Below are 23,457 nucleotides of genomic sequence, written 5' to 3' on the forward strand. Positions count from 1 at the left end.
GGCCGGCCGCTCACCGCCGCCGGGTACGTTCTCTGGCACAGCCAAACTCCCTCAGCCGCTCCTCTCCCGCCGCGGGGACACGGCACGCAACCCCCGAGGCCTCCGGCGCACCACCAGGCCTCTCCCGTGTTGCTGCCGGACTGCGGCGCTGCTTCGGCCCCCAGCACTCAATCTTCACGGAGGAGGGGGACGAACCGGGCACTGCACCTCCGCCACACCTTACGGTGCCACCAGAAGGTCCGGGATGCCAGGATATGAGTCGGATAATCGTCGGGCTGGCGGAGCAGGCCTAAAACGCAGCCGCCATACTAGCTCTCCAAGCCACGCCCCCCTCATCCCTGGTTTATTTTTCCATCAGTTTTATCCCCAACAACCTCTCTTTTGTAAACCAAAATCCTCTACTTTCTCTTCTATAACAAACTACCACAGACTCTTATGAATCCACTGTTCCACATATATGACATCTACCTAAACATGATTGCGATTTTATCTGCTAGCTGAAGACGTAGCATCCGTCACAGACCTCGTGGCTTTTGAGTTCAATGTAAAATCATCACAATGAACCTTTAATGCTAAAACACCATGGGCATGTTGTACAAAGCCATTTTGTAATCGCAAACACGGGCCTTTTCTGTTTACTAAATCAATTTTCCGTTTTGAAAAAGCCTTTTTAACTTGTTAAATGGATTTTGTAATTTGTTCCAAATTGCAATTGGGGAGTGAAAGTGTTGTTCCTTTCTAATTGTGAGTAGCATTGTTATTTATCAGTGGTTGTGGCCACAAGCCATGTATACCATGCACGGTTACCAGCACTTCAAAGGAGTTGGTAGCAGATTAGCAAAAGGGAAAGTATCCCCTTGGGGGATCCTTTAAATCACATCTTTTGTTCTCAGTTAGTGGCCTACTACCTTCTACTTCCAATGAAGAATCTATTTTGTTTGCAGGCCACCAGTCTCTATGGTTGTAGCCAAATAGTGGAATTCCTAATTAGTAAATATTAAGCAGGTTGTTCTGCAACCCTCTGCAAGTGGAGATTTTGTGACACAGCCCATTAGTACATAGGGTAAGCCGTAAAAATGAGAGAAACATTGAGGAACATCAGCGCACAATTTGCAATCACTTTTTGCAACATCTTAGTACATTGGACACCCAGTAAATGTGATATAAGAAATACCAAACTGTTGTTTGTACTTTGCACCTAGACTTTTCTGTTTTCACATATACTTGTTATTTTTATGATGCCCCAAATAAGGAAAAAGGTATCCAACAGAAGCTAACGTCTTTATAATTGTATATTAAATAGCAGAGTTCTGGGTTATTCATACTCTTCAGCTGTAGATTCGTAGGCAGTTATGTGACATCTGTGACTTCCCAGAGTCTCGTCTCAATTACACTACCTGCATTGCAGCCTAAAGTCGCTGTCCCTCACAGATTCATTAAGCACAGTGCTCCCTGCATCTGGTCCACAGTTTAGTAAAGGGGAAACATTCATGAAGCTACCATGTCCCAAGAGGTGACATCCTAGGGTGCGTTCCCACCTTTTGAGAAGGAATAGGAGGAGCAAGATGGAAGTTTGTAAATAACTCAATATGCAGGTTTAGTATTTTCGGTCTCTCTGCTTCATACCATAGTATGTGTTCCATTCTGTTATTGAAAAAATCAGTTGAAGGACAGAACTGCGTTAACACTTGGGCTGTTGGTCTGGGCTGCATTTACAGTTGGTCTCATTTCCATGCGGTGACGTTTGCTCCGTTTCAAATTATCATGGAAAATTATATTTAAAATGTTGTGGAGCAGTAGTCTCTTAAGATTGTCTTCTTGAGCAAAATACATCATTCTTTGGTGTACGCTCATTACCTATTTGTGTATTCCTGGATCTCAACATTGGACTGCTTCTCATTCCAAACCAGACTTTAAAGACTACAATCATAGCTACCTTATGCACTTTTTTAATCTCACCTGAGATAGTTGCTGGGCATTTCGTTACCCCCAGCAATTTAATGATTCCTACTCTTAGAAGATCTCTTTCTGCAAATTTAAATTATTTAAAAATTCTGGGCCACTTCCATGCCAATATTAATTATTGTGTGCATGCATTTGTCTGATTTGGAGGACTGGTTTAATTTTCTAAATGTTTTTTAACTATTACATTGTTCCTGTGTCTAATTTTCTAATGTCGCACCTCTGTTTTAAATAGTAACACCTTATTGTTTTGCAGTTAAATTATTATTGTTAAACTACAGTCAATGTTTTTACTTAAACACTTGCTTCTAGTAGTATCCCTATAGCGCTGATTGTGACACATAATTATTTTTGTTTGTAACAGGTAATTTTAGACTGCTGTGAAGGCAGATCCCACAGGGAGGCAGTGGAAAACCTACTGAAGAAAGTGACTGATGAAAAGGTCCTGAGAGCTGAGAGTTTTGTAAAACTTCTCCAGGCTGTGAAAGAAGCCTTTCCTGAACTAAGTCTTCTTCTGGATGCTCTGCAGCCCCAAGGAAAAGTCACAGGTACACACTGGTGTATGTGTGAGCATTATTGAAATTCTCACAGTCTTCAAGAAAATATCACTTATTAGTTCAAGAGACTGTTCTCGTAAAGCAGAGTGCTTGAATTGTCATAGAATGTAAGAGAAGGCATTTGTAGTCTGGGAAGGGTGGATTATTTGATAAACCAGAAGGCACTCGTATGAGGGATTTTACCTGGGTAAAAGAGTGTTTTTCCAGAAGGCGCTGTTGTTGCAGAGAGAAATCTGAGCGGAGTAAGCTTAGCGTGTGAAGGTATATCATTTTAAAAACCGTACCAACTATTGAACCATACCTCTTAGGAATTAAAAGTAATCATGATTGCTTTCTGCTGACAAGATTTCGGCTTGATCTTTTCCATTACCTGTTGGCTCAACCATGAGGTGCTCATATAGGGCAGTGTATCATGCCCTGTGGCTGTGACAACCAGTCTCTTCAGGACATGTTGCACTTTGTAATGTTTTGCAGTTTTTGAGACCCCCTAGAAAGTATTTTATTATTCCTAATCTTAAAAAGACTTGTTTTAAGAAGCTGATTAGATTTTTTTACAACTCCTTTCAAATGACAATGTACTGTACATTCTTAGCTTTTTAAGGGCCGCCATCACGCTCAGGTCATGCTTGATTAACCTTGATAGTGGGATTTAATTTACTCTATCCTGTAATTAGATCATAATGGGTGTACTGTATTGCTATTTTGCACACATGTGAGTTTTATTATTGTTTGGATGACTTTTATGGTTTTAATTGAAAAACCAAATAAAGTTTGTTGATTTGATTTTTTTGTTTTGTTTATGGAATGAATCTCAGGGGGTGTCACCTTGGCGTCTTACAATGCATAGTCTCTAACTTTCCTAAAACAATTGTAGATTTTTGTATAACTCCAAGTGGAATGAGGTATCAAAATATAGATATCCATGCTCACTTTGCCTATTTACTGAATCAACAACACACAGACACACACACGAAGCCAAAGAAGGCAGACGTTGCCTTTGCCCAGTGTATTGAGGACATAGTCTAGCAGCAAATTCATGACTTCTGTTTGTTTGGTAGGACCAGTCTGATTTCCATGAGGTGGCTGGTTGTCTCTTGAAGGGCATGTTGAAGCACCAAAAAAGGGATGGTTGAGGCTAGTAGTATTCAATGCAAATCTGCAAAAATTCATTATACAACTTTTAGGCTGGGCTGTATAATTGAGCAGGAAAACATATTGCCACTAACTGCAGTTTGAATGCCACTAGAAGGTTGCACCATCTAAAGTGGCAGCAGATTCGGCCTCTGATAGCTTAGTCTGGAGGTTCTTTGAAAGAGTTCAGCTCACTGTGTGTTAGAAATGGGAGTCTTTAGTTGGCAGAAGTAGGTACCTTTGTCCAAATAGGGACCCTTACTTCTAGTCCGGTTATGGGGGATACACACTTTAAATAACCCCTGCTCACCCCCTTGGTATCTTGGCACTAGCAGACATGCTTATCCCAAAGGCAATGTGTAAAGTATTTGTACTCAAAACACACAGTAATTCAGTGATAACATCACAAATGGACACCCCACCAGTTTAGAAAAATAAGGTATCTTTATCTAAACTCAACAAGACCAAAACAAGAAAAATCTGACATACATGTAATAAAATGGCACTTCAAACAGTTATTTCAGAAATAAAGCTTGTAGAAAACAAATGGCTCCACCTGGGGCTATTATGACATAGTGACAGCAATAAAGTACGGCGCCGACCGCGAGGTACACTGCGTCAGGCACAGAGTCACACGGACCCCCAAACAAACATTACCTTTGGATAACAAAGTCTATGATGATGCACGGCATCGTGGAGGTGAGGCGGCAGTGCCGAGGTCGAGGCTGGCTCCCTGGCTGCCACGGGGGAGGCGAGACTTCGTGTCCGTGAGGAGGCGACATGTCAAATCCAGAACCGGGGAAGTCGGTTGCGTCGGCGGTGAGGTCCCGGTTCTGGTGAGGTGATGCGAAGTCAGTGAGTTTGTGGAGTCACCCTCGTTGGTTATTGGGGCCACGATAACATGATGTAGGCGCTGGTGATGACTTAGTTGCTGCTATTGCTGGTGTCGGGAAATGCAGATAACTGCAGGTGTCAGCAGGCATCAGAGGGCGTCAGAGCTGCTTTGCAGGCTGGGCGGTGCGTTGTTCACTTCACGAGCGGTGCCCCTGGCCTCGGTGCAGGTCGCGGCATCACAGCGGCATTGCTGCCTGTGTTGTAGACAGGTTTTTCTTGCTTCTCTTAAGTTGCGTTCTGCTCCCAACAGCAGGAACAACCTCCAGAGGCCCAACACTGGAATAGGCACCTCCTGGCAGGTAGGAACTCTCAACAATAGAGTTCAGGGGAGCTGGGGGTGAAGTCTTTGTGTCCCTGAGACTTCAGAACAGGAGGCCAGCACACACAGGTCCTTGGAGATTCTTCTTCAAGCCGGTTCATAGCAAAGTTCCAGTCTTTGTTCTTTCCTTGGCAGAAACAGCAACTGCATGCCAACCCCACACAGCAAAGGGGCAGTACTCCCCCCTAACAGGCCCTATTCAGGCGAAAGGAAAACACCTCCCACTACTCTAAATGCAGCCAAGGTCTAGTCAGCTCAGCTCTGAGTCATCCAGGAGGGGCCAGGCACACCGCATTTTCAAACACATATTTTAAAAACCTTCTTTACTAAAAGATGTGTTGTTAAATGCAGAGAGCCTAAACTTTATTCTTCGATCCTGTCCCAATGGGAAGTTATATTTGTAAGATGTTACAAATTAACTCCCATGGGACAGATAGCCTTTCAATAGTGAAAAACGAAATTGGCAGTATTTCACTATCCGGACATGTCACACACACCAGTACATGTCCTACCTTTCACATATACTGCACCCTGCCCAAGGGTTACCTTGGGCCTACCATAGGGGTCCCTTACATGTAAGAAAAGGGACGGTGAGGGCCTGGCAAGTGGGTGCACTTGCCAGGTTGACAAGACAGTTCAAAAATGCGCACTGACACTGCAGTGGCAGGTCTGAGATACACTTACAGGGTTACACAAGTGTGTGGCACAATCGGTGCTGCAGGCCCACTAGTAGCATTTGATTTACAGGCCCTGGCACAATCAGTGCACTTAGTAGGGACTTAATCAAATATTCCAATCAGGGAGAACCAATTGTAATAACAATTTACATAGAGAGCACCTACACTTTGACACTGATCAGCAGTGGCAAAGTGCCCAAAGCATCTAAGCCAGCAAAAACCGAAATCCAACACAGCATCAAAAATACAAAAATAGGGGAGGAGCCTAGCGCGCATCCAAGATGGTCGCGTGAGCACAGGGCTCCCCGGACCCTTGCTGCTCCTCGGAATTTATCCTGAGAATATCCTGATGTGGTTTATGGAATCTGGCAGATGAAGACCGGCTGAGCACGTATCTCTTTTCAGAACTCGAATCGGACCTGGGAATCCTGAGTTGTCGTTGTTCGAACTTTTGGGACCCACCCGACGGAGGTGCCCGGGGCGAAGGTGAACCGTGGAGCCGTGTCGTAATTGAACAACAGCGGCTGCAGTGCGGTGCCAGTGGCCGCTCTATCACTTTCGGTTTCACTTTCGGACTTCAGGGGGCTGGCCTGCGAATGCACTTGATGTGGCGGGGTGTTTCCTTGGCCTCTGCGCGAGGCCTTGTCTCCACCTGCCACCAGTGTGCCTATCGCCTTGGGTCCCCCCGCACCGCTATATTGTGGTCTCTGGTGAGGCGCTGGTCTGCGGTGCTGGTGCCCCTACGACTCTTGATCGGCGGTCCCCTTCGGTGTCCGTGACCACATGGGGGGCAAGGGGGGCCCCGAGGGGCGCAAGACTAAGGCCTCCCTCCGCGGGGGACCGGTCCAGGCCAACAACATGGACCGCTACACTCAGGGCAGAGGGTCCCCTGGAGCGACCGCCCCCCCCCCCGGATGCCGTCGGTGGTGGCACGACCGTCTCTCCGGAGCTTTCCCTGCAGGACATCATGGGCGCCATTGATGGCATCAGGGAAACCATCGCCACGCAATACGAGGCCCTGGCCCGTAAAATCGACACGGTGGCAATCGATGTCACCTTAATTCGGGCAGATCTCTCCAAAACTAACGAGAGGGTTCAGGCTCTTGATGTGCGGACCTCCACCCTTGGCACGGATGTGTCGGACCTGCAGGCCGCGCTTGGTGACATTAAGGCGGTCAACGATCAGATGGCCCGGCGGCTGGAGGACTTCGAGGGACGGGCCCGACGCAACAACATCCGTGTCATAGGCGTACCGGAGTCCTCCGACAACCGCCCGGTTGACCTCCTGGTCGAGGAACTCATCCTCCAACAGTTGGCCCCTGCAGGCCTAAGTAAGTTCTTTGCCGTGGAGCGGGCCCATCGAGTTCCGGGCGGTCGGCCACGGCCGGGGGCCCCCCCGAGGCCTATCGTGGCCAAACTGTTCCACTATAGAGATCGAGATGCGATTCTGCAGGCCTCACGGGTCCACGGCCCGGTTCGTCATGAGAACTCATCCATTAACTTTTATCCGGACTTTACCCAACTTGTCCAGAAACAGCGGATGGGATTCCAGGGGGTGAAGCGTCGTCTCCGTGAACTGGGCCTAAAGTACTCTATGCTCTACCCTGCAAAACTCCGAGTGGAACATGAGGATCGGACTGCCTTTTTTGACTCTCCTGTGGCCGTGAGTGACTGGCTGGACTCGCTGCCGGACAGAGGTGACCGTCCCGGGCCCTCGGCAGGCGCCGAAGGTGACGGGTCCCCTTTGGAGTGACTTTTGGTCCTTGATTTTGCCATTTTTCAGCTGGGTTTTACTTCTTTTGTTCATTTTGTCTCACTAGGACCTGTGTGGGGGGCGGGCGGGGACGGGTCCCTTTCCTTCTCCGGGGTCTTTTCGTAGAATGGGGTTAGTAGGGCGACAGGCACACTGCAAGTTGGGGGGGTTTTCTGGCCCGCAGGGGTGCAGGGTGGGGGGAGTTGGATTTGGGGGGGGGTTGGGGGGAGGGAGGGGTTGTTTTGCTGTGTGTTTTTTGTTCGCAGGGCGAGGTATTGATTTTTGTCCAGATTCGGGAACTGTGCTACTGACTGGGGGGCCTTTGATCTATTGGAGGGGATGGGGGGGGGACGGGTTGAGACTGATGTCATGGAACGTCAATGGGTTGGGGGATCGTATCAAACGGGGTGTAGTACTGCAGTATTTGCGTCGTCTGACTCCTGATGTGGTGTTTATCCAGGAGACGCATCTGGTTGGCAATGTTTGTCATGCAATGAACAGGGGGGGATACCGCCTCGTGGCCCATTCTGGTTTCACAACTGGTTCCAGGGGGGCGGGCATTCTCCTGCGATCCTCACTTCCGTTGGATATCACTAGGGTAGTCTCGGATGACAGAGGGCGCTATGTGTGTCTGACTGGGAGGTGGGAGGGGCAGCCCCTTTCCCTGGTCTCAGTTTACGTCCCCCCGGGCCTCCAGAACTCCACTTTCGCGGACTTGGGTCGAAAGCTGCTTGAACTTCCGGAGGGTCTTTTGCTTATGGGCGGGGACTTTAATTCGGTGGTTTCGGGTGCCCTGGATCGTCACCCACCCAGGGCCCTCCCCGCTGCCCAGGCATGGCTTGGTGGCCTGCTGGAGACCTTCGGCCTGGTGGATAGTTGGAGATTAATGCATCCGACCCAATGTCAGTACACCTTTCACTCTGGGGCGCATGGGAGTCTTTCTAGGTTAGACTATTTCCTTATGCCCGCGGCACAGACTGGTCGGATTCGAGAGGTTAGGCACCTGGCGCGGGGTATTTCCGATCCTTCCCCGCTGTGGCTGCGCTTTGACACCGAGTCGCGGTCTGCAGGGCGGATTGCTCCCATTAACCCGTGGTACCTGCGAGACCCTATGACTCGCGACAGCCTGGTTAAGGCTATGGACCAATACTTCCTTGAAAACGAGGGGTCGGTGTCGTCCGCAATGTCCCTGTGGGAAGCCTTTAAAACCGTAATCCGCGGACACGCCCTCTCCCAGATAGTGGTGGCTAAGAAGCTCAAGAGTGAGGCAGTGGTGAAGCTGGAGACTGACATCTCGGGGCTGGAGTCGGCCTTGGAGACGGGTGTCACTCCGGACGGGCTCCATGCCCTCAGCCTGAAACAGTTTGAATACAGGTCTCTTGTCACTGACGCTGCCAAAACGATGTATAGGGAGCAGCAGGGTCGATTGTATGATGCCGGGGACAAGGCGGGAAAGTTGATTGCGTGGCTGGATAAGAAGGAGAGAGTGAATCGTGTGGTCCCGGAGCTGTGTGTCTCGGATGGAGTGTGTGAGATTGTGGAATGTTTCGCTGACCACCTCCGGGCCGTGTACTCCCCGGTGACTGATAGGGATGAAGAAGACTCTTGCCTTCTGCTGAGGGATATTGCTTTGCCCGGCCTGTCCGTCGAAGACCGTGAGCAGCTGGACGCCCCCTTGTCTGTAGATGAAATTGCAACTGCGATTCGGTCCCTTCGTTCGGGCAAGGCGATGGGTCCCAACGGGCTGCCTATTGAATTATATAAGTTGCGCCCGGATAAACTCGCGCCCTTCCTCCGTCGTATGTTTCAGGAGTCCCTTGAGGCAGGCTCCCTTCCTGACGACCAGCGTCTGGCGACGATAGTCGTGATCCCCAAGGACGGTAAGCCACGAGATCGCTGTGCCTCCTACAGGCCTATTTCACTGCTAAATGCAGAGCCTAAAATCCTGGCTAAAGTCCTTGCCAATCGTTTGTTGAGCGTCATCTGCGATTTGATTCATCCTGATCAATGCAGCTTCATCCCTCACCGTAACACCGCTCTTAACTTGCGGCGTCTTCACGGCGCCCTCGCCAGGGCGGAGTACCTCTCCGAACCAGCCGTGCTGGTTTCTTTAGACGCCACGATGGCCTTTGACACCATCGAGTGGCCATTCCTCTGGGCTGTCTTGACCAAATTCGGCTTTGGGGAGGGATTTCTTGGCTGGGTGAAGCTTCTTTACACGGGACCCATGGCTCAGGTGGTAGTTAATGGGCGGGTCTCTCGGCCCTTCGCTCTCGGTAGGGGTACGAGGCAGGGGTGCCCGTTGTCCCCTCTGCTCTTTGCTCTTGCCTTGGAGCCGCTCGCTGCTTGGCTCCGCTGGGAGCCCTCGATCAGAGGGATCCGGTGGGCCCCGGGCTTCGAGGATCGGGTCTCGTTGTATGCGGACGATATTCTCCTGTATCTCACCTCGCCGCGGCAGTCGCTTAATGTTCTCTTTGATGTTCTGACTTCCTTTGGGAGAAATTCGGGTCTAACGATCAACTGGTCTAAATCCTGTGTCTATCCTATCTCCGGTGACCCTCCTCTCTTGCCGCCTCGGCTTCCGATCCAATTATCTCTGTCCGGCTTTAAATACTTGGGAATATACGTCTCGATGGACCCGGTGGCTCGCTATGAGCAGAATCTCCTGCTTCCACTTCGGCGTTTGAGGGAGGACACGGCTCGGTGGTGTAAGCTGCCCTTGTCCCCGCTGGGTCGGGCAGCACTGTTTAAAATGATGTCCCTTCCCAGATTTCTCTATGCACTTCAGAACTCCTTCGATGTTATTCCTGTGTCCTACTTTCGGGAGGTGGAGAGCCTGCAGAGGAGACTGGTGTGGGACGGACGGGCGCGTATCGCTCTGGCAAAGCTTACTCTCCCCTGGTACGACGGGGGCATCGCGCTTCCCGACATTCGCAGGTATTATTGGGCCTCACAGCTATCGGCCATTAACCATGCCACGTATGCGCCTGGCTTGAATCCGGCGTATGAGATGGATAAATTCCTGCTTCCCGGCGGAAACTATAACAGGACACTTTACTCCAGCTCGGCTGGACGGACCCTTACGGGCCCTACTAAGATTGCGGTACGGATCTGGAAGGCGGCCAATGTAGCCTTGGGCTGGAATGAGCGATTAACATGTGCTACTCCTCTGTTTGCCTCCGACCGCCTGGGAAGCCTCTGGACAACGAAGGGGTTTGAACGTTGGGACACGATTGGTATTAGTAGAGTGGGAGACTTATGGATTAAGGGTGCGGTTAAAACATTCGCGGCGCTTCAGAGCGAATACGAACTTACGGAAAGGGAGTTCTTCCGCTACGCCCAGATTCGGCATGCCCTGCTCTCTGTTTTTGGGAAGGGGACCACGATCCCGGCTTCTTCGCCCCTCGAGGACCGCATACTCGATGGTCATGTCCCCGACAGTACTATCTCATTAATTTATAAAAAACTTATCAATAATCGGGCTGACCTCTTGGTGCGCCTCCGGGAGGCGTGGACGGGGATGGGGTGGAACTGGACGACGAGGACTGGCAGTCCGCACTGTCGTCCCCCAAGGAAGTGGCCATTCCAGCCCGTCTCCGCCTGGTCCAACTTAAGATTCTCCACCGGGTGTATGTGACGGGTCCCCGTTTGGTCTCGATGGGATTTTCTGAAGACGGGCTATGTAAGCGGGGATGTGGACTCAGAGCCACCTTTCTCCATATCCTTTGGGAGTGTCGCGAGGTGGCGGAATACTGGCGCCGGGTTCATGTGGTCATGGGACAAGTCACCGGGGTTGTGCTGCTGCCGGAGGTGCGTCGCTGTGTCCTGAATGTGTGGGAGCCCAATGATTATAACGCGGCTCAGACTCGGTGGGCGGCCCTGGGGAACATGATTGCCAAGAGAGGTATAGCGCAGCTTTGGGGTTCCCAGCGGCCTCCCACGTGTCCGTATGGAAGGAGAACATGGACTGGTGCATGTTCAGGGAGAAGACTGTGTATGTGGCTCGTGGTAAACCGGGGGCATGGGGTAGAATCTGGGGGCAATGGAACGCGTATCGTGGGGGTATCTGTATTCCCCCCCTAGTGGACACCGATATTGCTTTGTCCCCCTGACCCTTGATGGTTCCTTGCGACTTTTGGAATAACCGAATATAGACGTTCCTCTCCCGTGACCCCCCCCCCCCCCGACCTATCAGTACTCCTTCCTCTTGATAGCTATTTGAAGGTCTGAAGTAGAGTCCCCCGGATGTAGCCTGACCCACATTTTTTGCTCTTACGCCTCGCCTTTTGTTTTTATTCGTTATTTATGTTAAACCTATGTATCCTGCTTCCCTAGGACTATCCGGAGCCATGTACGGGGCTGGGCCCCGGGAGTCGACTACTGCCTTAACATCTGTATGATCCTTTCTAAATCTAGCGGCCGGCCCTGGTGGTTGTAGGCCCATGCTTGTAATTGATTTATTGTTCAATAAAATTTTCAAAAAAAAAAAAAAAATACAAAAATAGAGGAGGTAGATGCTGAAGTCTGGGGAAACCATGCCAAAGATGCCAAGTCTAACACTGTGTCATACACAGATGGACCCAGCACTTTTCTGAAGCTTCTGACAAAATGTGTTTCTGGGACACAACGAATCCTTCTCATTTCCCAACGAGGGGACAAAGAATGTCCTCCTACCAACATTTTAGTAGTAATTTGTATTGAACCTGCTTTCTGGTTGCAGTGATATTGAACACAGTCTTGGGAATGGCAGCGGAAAAAAACAAGCATTGGTAAATGCATTAGGTTTCGTGTAAGTGATTAATAATAATTTATCTTTTTTGGTAAGTTTTAAGTCATTGAGCTGTTGTGCAAAATCAGTTAAAGAAACTCTTTAAAAGTGTAATGACTTATTTGTTTGAGAAAGGCAATATATTGTGCAGTATCTGGTGGTTATATAAAGCAGACTTGTACCTTCAGTTGATGTTGTGAAAGCCAGATTTATCCACTGTCTGGAATACAAAGGTGATTGGATGGCGATGCAAAGTTGTGCATTCCATTGCACCACTGGCACTGGTCAAGAAATCAAAAGAAAAGCAGTCTGTTAATCTCAGGGGCTCACAAGCACTGTAACAATGATACATTGAACATGGGTAGAAAACCCAGGCGCAAACAGAAAACAACCGGTTTGCACACCGGAACTTCTCGATTGAGTGTGTACCATTAAGATATTTTTCTTGTGAGAAACTATGCCGTGATAAGATTGGTTTATTTAAAAGTTGAACGCCCTCACCTCAGCCCGACACCATGTCGGAGCACGTTGCTGCCCCACTTCAAACACACGTTACACTTGGGATACAGATCCAGCAAGAGCTGACGCTCAACAGAACACGTAAGCAAGCCGGCCTCCCCTCACAGGAACATGCTAGGCTTTTATTAATAACACTGATTAATGCTTATGTTCTGAAAGACGTTTGTGTGCCCAGAAATTATCAGTATAATTTAACACGAGCACGGACAGACTCTGAGCATACACACTGTCTTGGAGAGAGAACTCCCAACATCTTGGCTCCGCGCTGTACATACTAAATACATGTGCTTTGTCCAATGTGTTTAAAGATTATTATTGACAGGAACGATTATCACAAACTAGAGGTTTCACTTTCTGTTTTCCACTAATGAGGCAGCCATGTAAAGACAGGAACTCGCACAACACTTGACTGCTGTACCATTTAACCATGTTTCAAGGGCGAGCACACTTGAGTAACGGCAACAACTAAAGACCGTGCGAGAATAGTTTTGAAAATGCTCTTTTACGTCCACTAGGATAAGAAATAGCAAAATTATTAAGCCTCATTATCTTGGGTGCATGCAGTGTTGCAGAAGACTTGGTATACATCACGTTACCGAGAGTTAACAGCTACTATACAGTGCTGCATTGGTAGAGGCCACTAAGTTGCTGAGCGCTGTTCCATGCAAATATCCTGATAACGTTTATTAAATCAAAGTGCACACCATTGGTAATAATGTACTTGTGAAAACTGCATGATGACCTTTTAATGTCTGTCACGTTTGCACGTCATATATAGTATGTCTATATGAGGACAGCCAGGGTGTACCAACACCCCACTTAGATACGATATTCTAATGCGTTGTTGTGAAAGTTTTATGTTTTCCTGGGTGTGCAAGGTGGTATCTGTTCATACCCCAACAGGAGAAGCTCCCATTCACGGATAGTTTTTGTCCTTTTTCTTTTATTAATGGATTTAGTGCTCAGCTGTATGTGTGCGCTACCTATTGTGAGTGTCTAGCCCTCTCTAGTGACTGGTGTTTCAATGTCGCTTTCATGTATGCCTAAAGTGTATACTGCAAGCAATACTTGTGCTGTCTGTGTACACGTCATCCCCGCAAAGCTATTTCAAATGTATTTCATGTTATCAATCGAGCGTGGGTGCAGTGTGCCCCCTGTGAGATGAAGGTCTTGAATTTGTATTGTACTAGCATGGTTAATTTTATCTGTCCGTGGTGAGCACAAGTCTGTAGTGAACAGGCTGTGGGATGAAAATGCTTTAAAAGCAGTGAGTTACTCCCCTGAAATGAGAAAGCGGCCCTTGTTAAGACCACTCCAGCATCTCCTTTGCATGGGATATTCACTATGACCCTCATGGTAGCAGGACCAGATGCCTCCTATTCTGCAGAAACAAATCCACAGTCTCTCCATGAACGACCATCGCCCTACATGAGAGTGAAGATATCAACATTGACGTTGCAGCGGTGACCAGTGTAGTGGGATCCTGTTTCAGACTACTAAAATGCATGAAAACGTGTCTCTATTTTATCCCTGAATAGAAGACAGTGATTCAGGCCCTGTTCACCTCACGGTAGGATTATGCTAACTCACTTTATTGGGGCCTCCCAGCCTTTCTCCAGAAAAGACTGCAACTGGTTCAAAACACTGCAGCACGACTCTCCAGAGAAGACTGCAGCATGACTGTGTCGTGACACTGAAATGAAATGAAATGAAATGAAATGAAAACTGTATTTATAAAGCGCATGGCTACCCGGGAGTGTCCCAGCGCTCAGGGACCAGACAGGGACAGAGGCCGGACAATGGAAACAGCAAGGTTTTAAGTTAATCTGCTTTCATTTCTTCCCACGACTCTTCATGCTTGTTTCTTTGAAGATTCTCACAGATAAATCAACAGTAAGTGGGGAACACAAGGAAGTGAGGGGGTGCTGGGAAACACGTTAGGAAGCCCCGGATGTCCCTTCCACACGTAATTCCTTGTTGCTTTCTTTTACTACATTGTCACCGATGGAGTGCGACATGACTCGTTGAACCTCCTTAGCTTTCCTTTCACCACATTCCAGAGGGGTCACTCTGTTGAGCCATCTTCATTTTCTCCCCCTTCCTTTTTTCCCCGGGGTGTCTTCGTACGGAGTGGTGTGTATTTCCCCCTGTGGGAAGCGCGCTTCCGGGAAGAAGGGAACATTCCACTGGCCATCGTCCCTGCTGCCGTTCATGACAGGTTAGTGGTTTTCCTAGTTGTGCCGCTAATTGGCGCCCTGACAGATTGTCAAGCCCAAGTAGATAGTCAGCCCGGGCAATGGATACCAATCTTGTATTGTCCTCACTGCTGGAGAGCCTCGCAGCTCTGCAGCAAGAGGTGCATACCTCACGTTTAGAGAACCAGGAATTAATAAAGGAACTGGGGACCTTGCGTAGGGAGGTCGCATGCATTACACGGCAGGATAAAGGGAAAGGGTCCTACATAAAACAGTGGACGCTCCCCCCTCCGGTCTCTGCCACCCCACCGGTCTCGGGGGGGGGGGGGGGAAGGGGGTGTACAGGGTTCTGTTTTTTTTGCCATGCCAGCCGCAGCCTCTCCACAAGAAGGAACCGTTCCTACGCTTCACGTACTACAGACCCATGGTATTCCCCTAGCTCCTCCTGAACGTATTTATGGGGATCCGAAGAAGTTCGAGACTTTCCTGAACCAAAGTAGGCTTCACTTTCTCTGCAAGCCTTCATTGTTCCAGGACGATGCGGCTAAAACCTCCTTTATGATGTCCTATATGGGGGGAAATGCCGCTAGCTGGACTATCCCGCTGATGAAGCGCAATGACCCAGTTCTTCATAATTTTCAGGATTTTTGCAAAGAGATGAGGAAATTGTTCGACCGCAAATCCCATATGATGTCCCTGGACCGAGAACTCCTAACTCTTCGGCAGGGGTCACAGGACTTGTTGACCTACATCACGTCCTTTACCCGTCTATTGGTGGAAACCGACTGGCCCCAAGAGAAAGGGACGACCCTGTTCTTTCAGGGTCTGAGGGGAGAACTAAAGGATGTACTATCCAAGGTAGTCCAGCTACCACGCACCTGCGAAGAACTGATAGACCTCCCAGTACAACTGGATCATCGTCTCCAAGAGAGAACAGGAGAGAGAGGAAGAAACAATGCGCGTTTCCTCCCAATACGCCCGAAAGTTGCTTCCGACCTTACTTCAAAGCAAACTGAAGGGGCAGAGCCCATGCAAATCGGGGGACTTCGAGGGCCGCTCACGCCAGAAGAGAAAGAAAAAAAAGACGACAACAAAAGCTCTGTTTATATTGTGGAAAAAGTGGACACTTCATCCGAGAGTACAGGGCAAGGGCCAATGCACTAGAAAGGCCAAACGCTTCCCAGAAACAAGCTGCGGCCTTCCTCCAGCCGACGGAAAACTAGATCGCCCAAGACAGGAGGGGATCTCTGCCTTGGGCATAGAAACGGAAAAGGTCTCATTATCTCTCGCCAACACCATACAACCTTCCGTAGTGCACATGAATGTATGTGTCTCTTTATGGACTTGCGACGCAGCCTCCGTTGAGGTTTCGGCCCTCTTGGATTCAGACGCCACAGGGAATTTCATCGATCAACAGTACGCCTGGGCCATTGGTGTCCTATATAAACGTAAAGATACACCTGAGGTTGTGAAAGCCGTGGATGGAAAACCCCTAACCTCAGGGCCTGTCCGATATCACACCATTCCCCATAAGATGCGTGTAGGAAAGAACCACTACGAGACACTACAGTTTGACCCGATAGATGCTCCTCACTTCCGACTGATACTTGGAATGCCATGGCTAACCCTTCATGATCCTGTTATCCGATGGGCGGAGCGTTCCGTATCCCTCACCTCCGATTATTGTAAGGAGCACTGTCTAAAGAAGACTAGGCCCTCGGTTGTAGAGTGCGGTCCGTCGGCAGGTCTTCTGGCCGAAGGCTGTGCAGAAGCAAGCTTCTGCTGTTCTACCACCCTACCCGAAGAATACCAAGACTACCAACCCATCTTCGATAAGGAAAAGGCCACACGCTTACCCCCCCCATCGGTCGTATGATTGCCGCATAAACCTTCAACCCGGAGCAGACCTTCCTTGTAGCCGAGTTTATGCCCTTACAGAGCCCAAAACCCGGTACCTGAAGAACTACCTCGAGGAGAACCTGTCATCTGGCTTCATTAGGCACTCTTCTTCTCCCGCGTCTTCTCCCCTTTTTTTATAACGAATGACTGTGACGAACTGAGGACATGTATAGACTACAGAGCAATCAATAGGATCACTATCAAGACTCGATACCCCCTGCCCCTGATACCCGTTCTATTAGACCAGCTGAAGGGACCTCATATATTTATGAAACTGGATCTCCGAGGAGCTTATCACCTGGTCAGGGTCAAAACTGAGGACGAATGGAAGACCGCCTTCAGGACCAAATTCGGACTCTGAGTACCAAGTAATGCCCTTTGGTCTGTGCAACGCCCCGCGGCATTCCAGTATTTCATGGATGAAGTACTGCGGGGGTTGCTGGAAACCATGTGCATAGTGTATATAGAGGACATTCTCAGCTACTCAGACACCCCATGAACACGTCACTCATGTGAAAACGGTTCTGGACAGACTCCGACAACATTCCCTGTACGCCAAATTGGAAAAGTGCCTTTTTCATGTCACCGAAATAGCATTCCTAGGGTATGTAATCCATGCACAGGGATTTCAGATGGACGCAGGTAAAGTAGAGGCCATCACGCAATGGAAGGCGCCTCAGCACGTCAAAGCTATACAAAGCTTCCTTGGCTTCGCAAACTATTACAGGCGTTTTATCAAGGTTTTCTGGAGGGTAATACACCCCATCACACGCCTGCTGCGAAAGAACACTCCTTTTATCTGGGACCAGGAAGCAGAGCGCGCCTTGGTAGAAATGAAGAGCCGTTTTACCCATGCACCCATTCTACGACACCCTGACCCCAGCCTACCATTCATAGTCGAAACGGATGCATCGCAGTTCGCTCTCGGGGGGGGGGGGTGTTATCACAAAGACACCCTGACACAGGACAACTGCATCCGGTGGCGTATTACTCAAGGAAACTCACACCCAACGAAGTCGACTACTCCATTACAGACAAGGAACTCCTCGCCATAAAACGAGCCTGCGAGGAATGGAGGCACTACCTCCTGGGAGTCAGTCACACAGTGGAGATATTCACGGATCATCGAAACCTGTTGTTTCTGAAATCTGCCAGAGCACTCGCACCCCGACAACTACGATGGTCCTTGTTTTTCTCGGATTATGATTTCATCATTAAATACCGACCTGGACCTCAAAACGGCAAGGCCGATGTGTTATCACGCATAAACATCCCCACTTTCGACTCACCTGAGACCACCGAGGACAGTCCTTCTATTCTCCCGGAAGGCTCCTTTCAACCCGAAACCATAGCACTGACCACCTCAGATGTATTCATAGAAAACCTAAAGAAGTCGTTGACCCATTTGGACAAGCAAGGATGGATCAACGAAGACCCCGAACATCGAACCACGAACAAAGGCTTCTTATACCATCACCACGCTTTGTACGTTCCCCAGAAGGCTCAACAATTACAGGTGTTGTCCTGGGCACATGACTCGACACTAGGAGGGCACCTAGGAGAAAACAAGACCATCGCGTACATCGAACGTTCCTTTTGGTGGCCCACACTGAAGAACGACACTAAAGAGTACCTAAGAAAATGCGCCATTTGCGCCCAAAGCAAGACCAGTCACTCCATGCCTACGGGACTGCTACGTCCCATACCTGTTCCCCCGCTCCCTTGGCATACAGTGTCAATGGACTTCATAGTCGAGATGCCTCCTTGCGAAGGGTTTACCACCATCCTGGTAGTAGTCGACCACCTTACCAAGATGGGACATTTCATCCCCCTGAAACGGCTGCCTACCTTGTGAGAACTAGCAGTTGTCTTTCTTCAACATGTAGTCAAGGCCCATGGACTACCCAGAGTCCTCATAACCGACCGAGGTTCGCAGTTCACCTCTCGATTTTGGAAGGCGTTATTCAAAACCATGGGAGTGGAAACCAGGCTGTCAACCAGCTATCATCCCCAAACAGACGGAAAGACAGAACGCCTTAACCATACCCTAGAACAATACCTACGCTGTTTTTCTCTCCAGAATACCATGGACTGGTACCCGTTGATCTGGATGGCAGAATTTGCCTATAACAACGCTGACCACTCTATGCTGGGTTGTTCTCCCTTCTTTTGCGTGTATGGATTCCATCCTAACACGCTTCCTTTTAAATGGCCTGCGGAGTCAAGACTCCCCACCATACAAGAATATCACACTCATCTCAGAGCTGTGCTCACGGAAGCAAGAAACCAGTTAAGGCTTCACAGACAGCACACAAATACTACACTGACAAAAAGAGAACCCCGGAACCCCTTTATCAAGCAGGAGATAAGGTGTGGCTGGCAACAAAACATCTACACTTAAAGGGGGTGGGCAAATTGGCACCAAAATATATTGGTCCTTATAGCATTGAACAAGTCATAAATCCAGTTGCTGTAAGGTTGAGTCTACCCCCCTCCTGGAACATTCACCCCGTGTTCCATGTTTCCCTACTGAAACCCTGCCCCGTAGATATGAGACTACCCGCAATCCCACTACCAGTAGAGGTAGATGGGCAGGAAGAATATGAAGTCCGAGAACTCCTAGACTCTCGACTAGTGAGGGGAAGGATACAGTATCTAGTAGACTGGAAAGGGTATGGAGTGGAAAACCGAACTTGGGAACCCATAATCAATTTGCACTGATCTAGGTTTATTGAGCGATTTCATGCCTAGCACCCGGGGAAGCCGAGACGACGGTCCTCGAGGAGGGGTACAATCATGACACTGATTGTGGGATCTCGGTTTAGGCAGTGTTCTCCCCGTTTACATTGTGCCTTGCGTGGGGAGAACCACAGAGGCCGCGGAAGCACCCCTCACAAAAAACCCACGAGACCCAGAATGCCACCCAACAGCCGCAAACTTAGCAGGAGCAAGGTCGCCTCCCGATTGGACGGCTAAATAAGCTCCGCCCCTTCCTTGAAACGGGGCTTGACAAACTTCCTAGTACTTCCCTGGAGACACGAGCGCCAGGCGGATGGTGTTTTCCCCGCCGGAGGTCGGGAGTCTCGCTACTCTTTGTTCAAGCAAGCTTCCCGAGCTATCCCTGAGCGGTGCCTTCAATTACCGATCGAGCACCAGGCGGATGTTGTTTTCCCCGCCGGAGGTCGGGCGCTTTCATCCGACGGAATTCTCCCGCTGCTACCAACTTCGAGCCCCTACGGAGAAGGACCCTGCGCAGGTAGTGCTAACTTTCGTTTCTTTCATAGACCTGGCTTTCCCGCTACTGAGGTAATTAGGCTTTAGAGTGCTCGTGTTACGTGAGCGATATGTTTCGCGCTACGCCCTAAATATTTCCTGTAGTAGGGGCGCAAAGTAGTGACTAAAGGTTTCCGCACTCTCGTTGTGACGCCAACGAGTGCGAAGGACAAGCTAAAACTGTACTACTGCCTGAAAGTCTCAACGTCTCCAAGAGGTTCACGGAGACTGTTACATGTGGCATAATCTGCTTTCATTTCTTCCCACAACTCTTCATGCTTGTTTCTTTGAAGATTCTCACAGATAAACCAACAGTAAGTTGGGAACACAAGGAAGTGAGGGGGTGCTGGGAAACACGTTAGGAAGCCCCGGATGTCCCTTCCACACGTAATTCCTTGTTGCTTTCTTTTACTACAGTGTCACCGATGGAGTGCGACATGACTCGTTGAACCTCCTTAGCTTTCCTTTCGCCACATTCCAAAGGGGTCACTCTGTTGAGCCATCTTAATTTTCTCCCCCTTCCTTTTTTCCCCGGGGTGCCTTTGTACGGAGTGGTGTGTATTTCCCTCTGTGGGAAGCGCGCTTCCGGGAAGAAGGGAACATTCCACTGGCCTTCGTCCCTGCTGCCGTTCATGACAGGTTAGTGGTTTTCCTAGTAGTAACGCTAATTGGCGCCCTGACAGACTGCTGCTGAGACTGTCTAGGAGGACTCCTATCCTCCCTTACCTGAAAGAACTTCATTGGCTGCCGATAAAGAAGCAGGTGAGGTTCAAAGGTGTAGTTCTTACACATAAAGCTTTTTACCAATCCGGCAGTCATGGCCTGTCAAAAAGAATTCTCCACTACCACCCATTCAGATTACTTCGTTCCTTGAGTTCTCTGTTGGTGGTGTTTCCGAAAATCAAAATAAAAAACTGGTGCAGTAGCTCTTACTCCTACCTAGCAGCTATGGACTGTAACAATCTACCTCAGCAGCTTCGGGCCACAGTGGATATTCAGACTTTCAAACGTTGCTTTAACCTAGCGTTTTGGATTTGCTTCTGATCCCTGATCTGTTAGGTTCTACCTTGCTATTAACGCCGGGACACTCATTTAGTAGCTTTTGCACTTTACAAATCCCAGCTAGATATATAGATAAATTGCCACTTCCCTCTACCCCACTATACTCTGCAACACTATACACCAATGCACTCTACACCAGTCCACTCTACTCTATGCCACTCTAGTGTATGCCACTACTCAACTCCACACTAGGCCACTACAGTATACAACACTGTCTGCCACTGCACTCTACAACACTCTACTCCACTTTTCGCCATTCACTCCATGCGTCTCTCCGCTATGCCACTAACTTTTAGCCATGCTGAACAGCTGCCACGCTGGTATTCAACATGGCTAAATCTCATTGGCAGAGCCAATGGCTCTTGCCTAGATGAGACCTGTTGGCATTGCCAATGCTTGTTGTATATAAATGCCCTTCTGGCTAATCTAGCTCAGTTGCCTGCGAAAGTAATCATCCTAGATGAGACTCTGGGACAGCTATCTTGTTTGGTGTTTTAAAAATCAGGGCTGTGCTACACACAATCAGGCTTTGTCAATTGTTGGAGAAATGCTTTCCTTGTTTGTATAGAGAGGGGATGTATAAATGTATACAAGACTTTGTGACCATGAGGCTCCATAGTGCTTTTAAATCTAATAACGGCATTGTCCTAGTTGACAGGATTTGAGAATTCAGATTGCTAAAAGTAAGATCATATTGTCCCACAGAATAGGTGCAATGAAGAGGGTCTTTGTTAGACTTCTTGAAAGAGAGAGAGGGAGACATTTTTGGCCACCTTAAATGTGTACTGTGACTATGGTGGCTTTTGGCGCTGAGATCGGCCATGGGAACTATCTGACCGAAAACTGTTAGAGGCATTTCCATCCAAAAATGGTTGGTAGGTCTCCATGCGGCTGCCCTTCTACCTTGTCTCCTCTCTAACTAACCACTCTCATCAGCCTAAGTTGTACACACTATGCCACTTGCAGAGATCCACATTGCCGATGGCTCATACCACTTGTGCTCTTCAGTATTTCCTCTACATCTTCTGTAAAGATCATTATGTAGCTAAAACCTCTTGCGCCACTTCTATGCAACAACACACACCTCCCTTTGTGACCAAAATCAAAGCATGATTAACACTAAGCTTGCTCAAGCTCAGTGACCTGTGATGGCAACTGCTTTCCCAGAACATCAAACACAACAGGACTCCTCAATTAGGTTGACTTCTCAAATGGAAACCGTTTACAAGTCTAAAGACCAGGTTATGAGGTGTGCCACGTACTAACCACTACCACCAACTCACCGTAAATCAAAATTCGATCAGGGTCAGTTCCTTTCATGACTTCCTCAGTCTAGTCCAGCACCTGGTTGCTTTCATCTCCGTGAAGTAGCAGAAGTATCTGACTACCATTAACTCTTATCTCATTAGGCAATCTAACCCTACCTGAGCCATGAGCCTAATCACATCTTGTGTCTCTAAATACTCCACAATTGTGGAGTGAGAGTGTGTGAGAAGTTGGCCTGGCATATGCTGGTCACTAGTTATAGTGGCCACCTTGCACCAGTCCTATTCGACTCTTGGTCGATAGGTTTAAAGACAACCTTTTAAAGAAAGCTATCGTAGTGGTAGCTGTGGAGAGCAGCCTTCAGGCTAAGTCTCTGAGGAATGTAAAGCAGCTTGTTTTACCTTATAATCTCTTGAATTACCAAATGAAAAGACACCACACAGGTATATATATCAAATATATATGTATTTATTTCTAAATATACTCTACTAATCTCTTTATGAGATTAGAGCCAGGTAAACATTCAAAAGATCAACAGTTCTCAATAAATTAACCACAAATATGGCTGTAGCCCTAGGGGCGTACCAGACCATATACTAAAATAGTCGTTTAACAAACTCGACTTGCACTATGAAGAGGCCTAGGGCCTTGGGAATCGCTGGGGCTTCACTTCTGCAGTGTTAGCAGGTAAGTGATCAGCCCACAGGAGGCGCGTGCAGTGTCTAAACACACACGCGGGTTTCAATGCGTTTCAATGGCAAATGTCGCAGTTTGTATTTTACAGTTCTAGGGCACTTCGGAGTGGACAACAAGCAAACAACTTACAGGGTAAGTACTTCGAGAGCCAATGCACACTTGGGCACCGTAATGCAAGAGTTACCTCACCCAGGGAAGCCGGGTGCATACGTGTCCTTTGGTGTCGGGTCGCGATGCTGTTTTCAATGGAGATCGCTGAAGACTTGCTGCTTGTGTCGTCGAGAGAAGTGTCCGCTGGAATCCGAAGATGGATTGGAGTTGCAGAAGACCTAGAAATTGAGGGGACAGGGTTCAAAGTCACTTGCCAGTGACCGGTGGCAAGCAAGATGGATGACCACAGCGGTCGCGTCTCTTCAGGTCACTGATGTCGTTTTGTCTCTTCGCTCACAAGGACCAGGAGGGATCGATGAAGACCAGCAGCTGGAT

The 23,457-nt window shown here is 48.7% G+C and overlaps 1 protein-coding gene across 1 annotated transcript in view; it reads left to right on the forward strand.

Annotated features, from left to right (window-relative positions):
- ZBTB40 (zinc finger and BTB domain containing 40) overlaps nt 1-23,457 on the forward strand; it is a 345,823-nt gene that overhangs the window by 114,092 nt on the left and 208,274 nt on the right. Inside the window, exon 6 of the mRNA XM_085608585.1 lies at nt 2,327-2,510. Within this exon, the coding sequence (XP_085464711.1) occupies nt 2,327-2,510 (184 nt within the window). The remainder of the gene's footprint in view (nt 1-2,326; nt 2,511-23,457) is intronic.

The sequence above is a fragment of the Triturus cristatus genome, chromosome 1_2 (assembly GCF_964204655.1).
Source record: "Triturus cristatus chromosome 1_2, aTriCri1.1, whole genome shotgun sequence".
Lineage (NCBI taxonomy): Eukaryota > Metazoa > Chordata > Amphibia > Caudata > Salamandridae > Triturus > Triturus cristatus.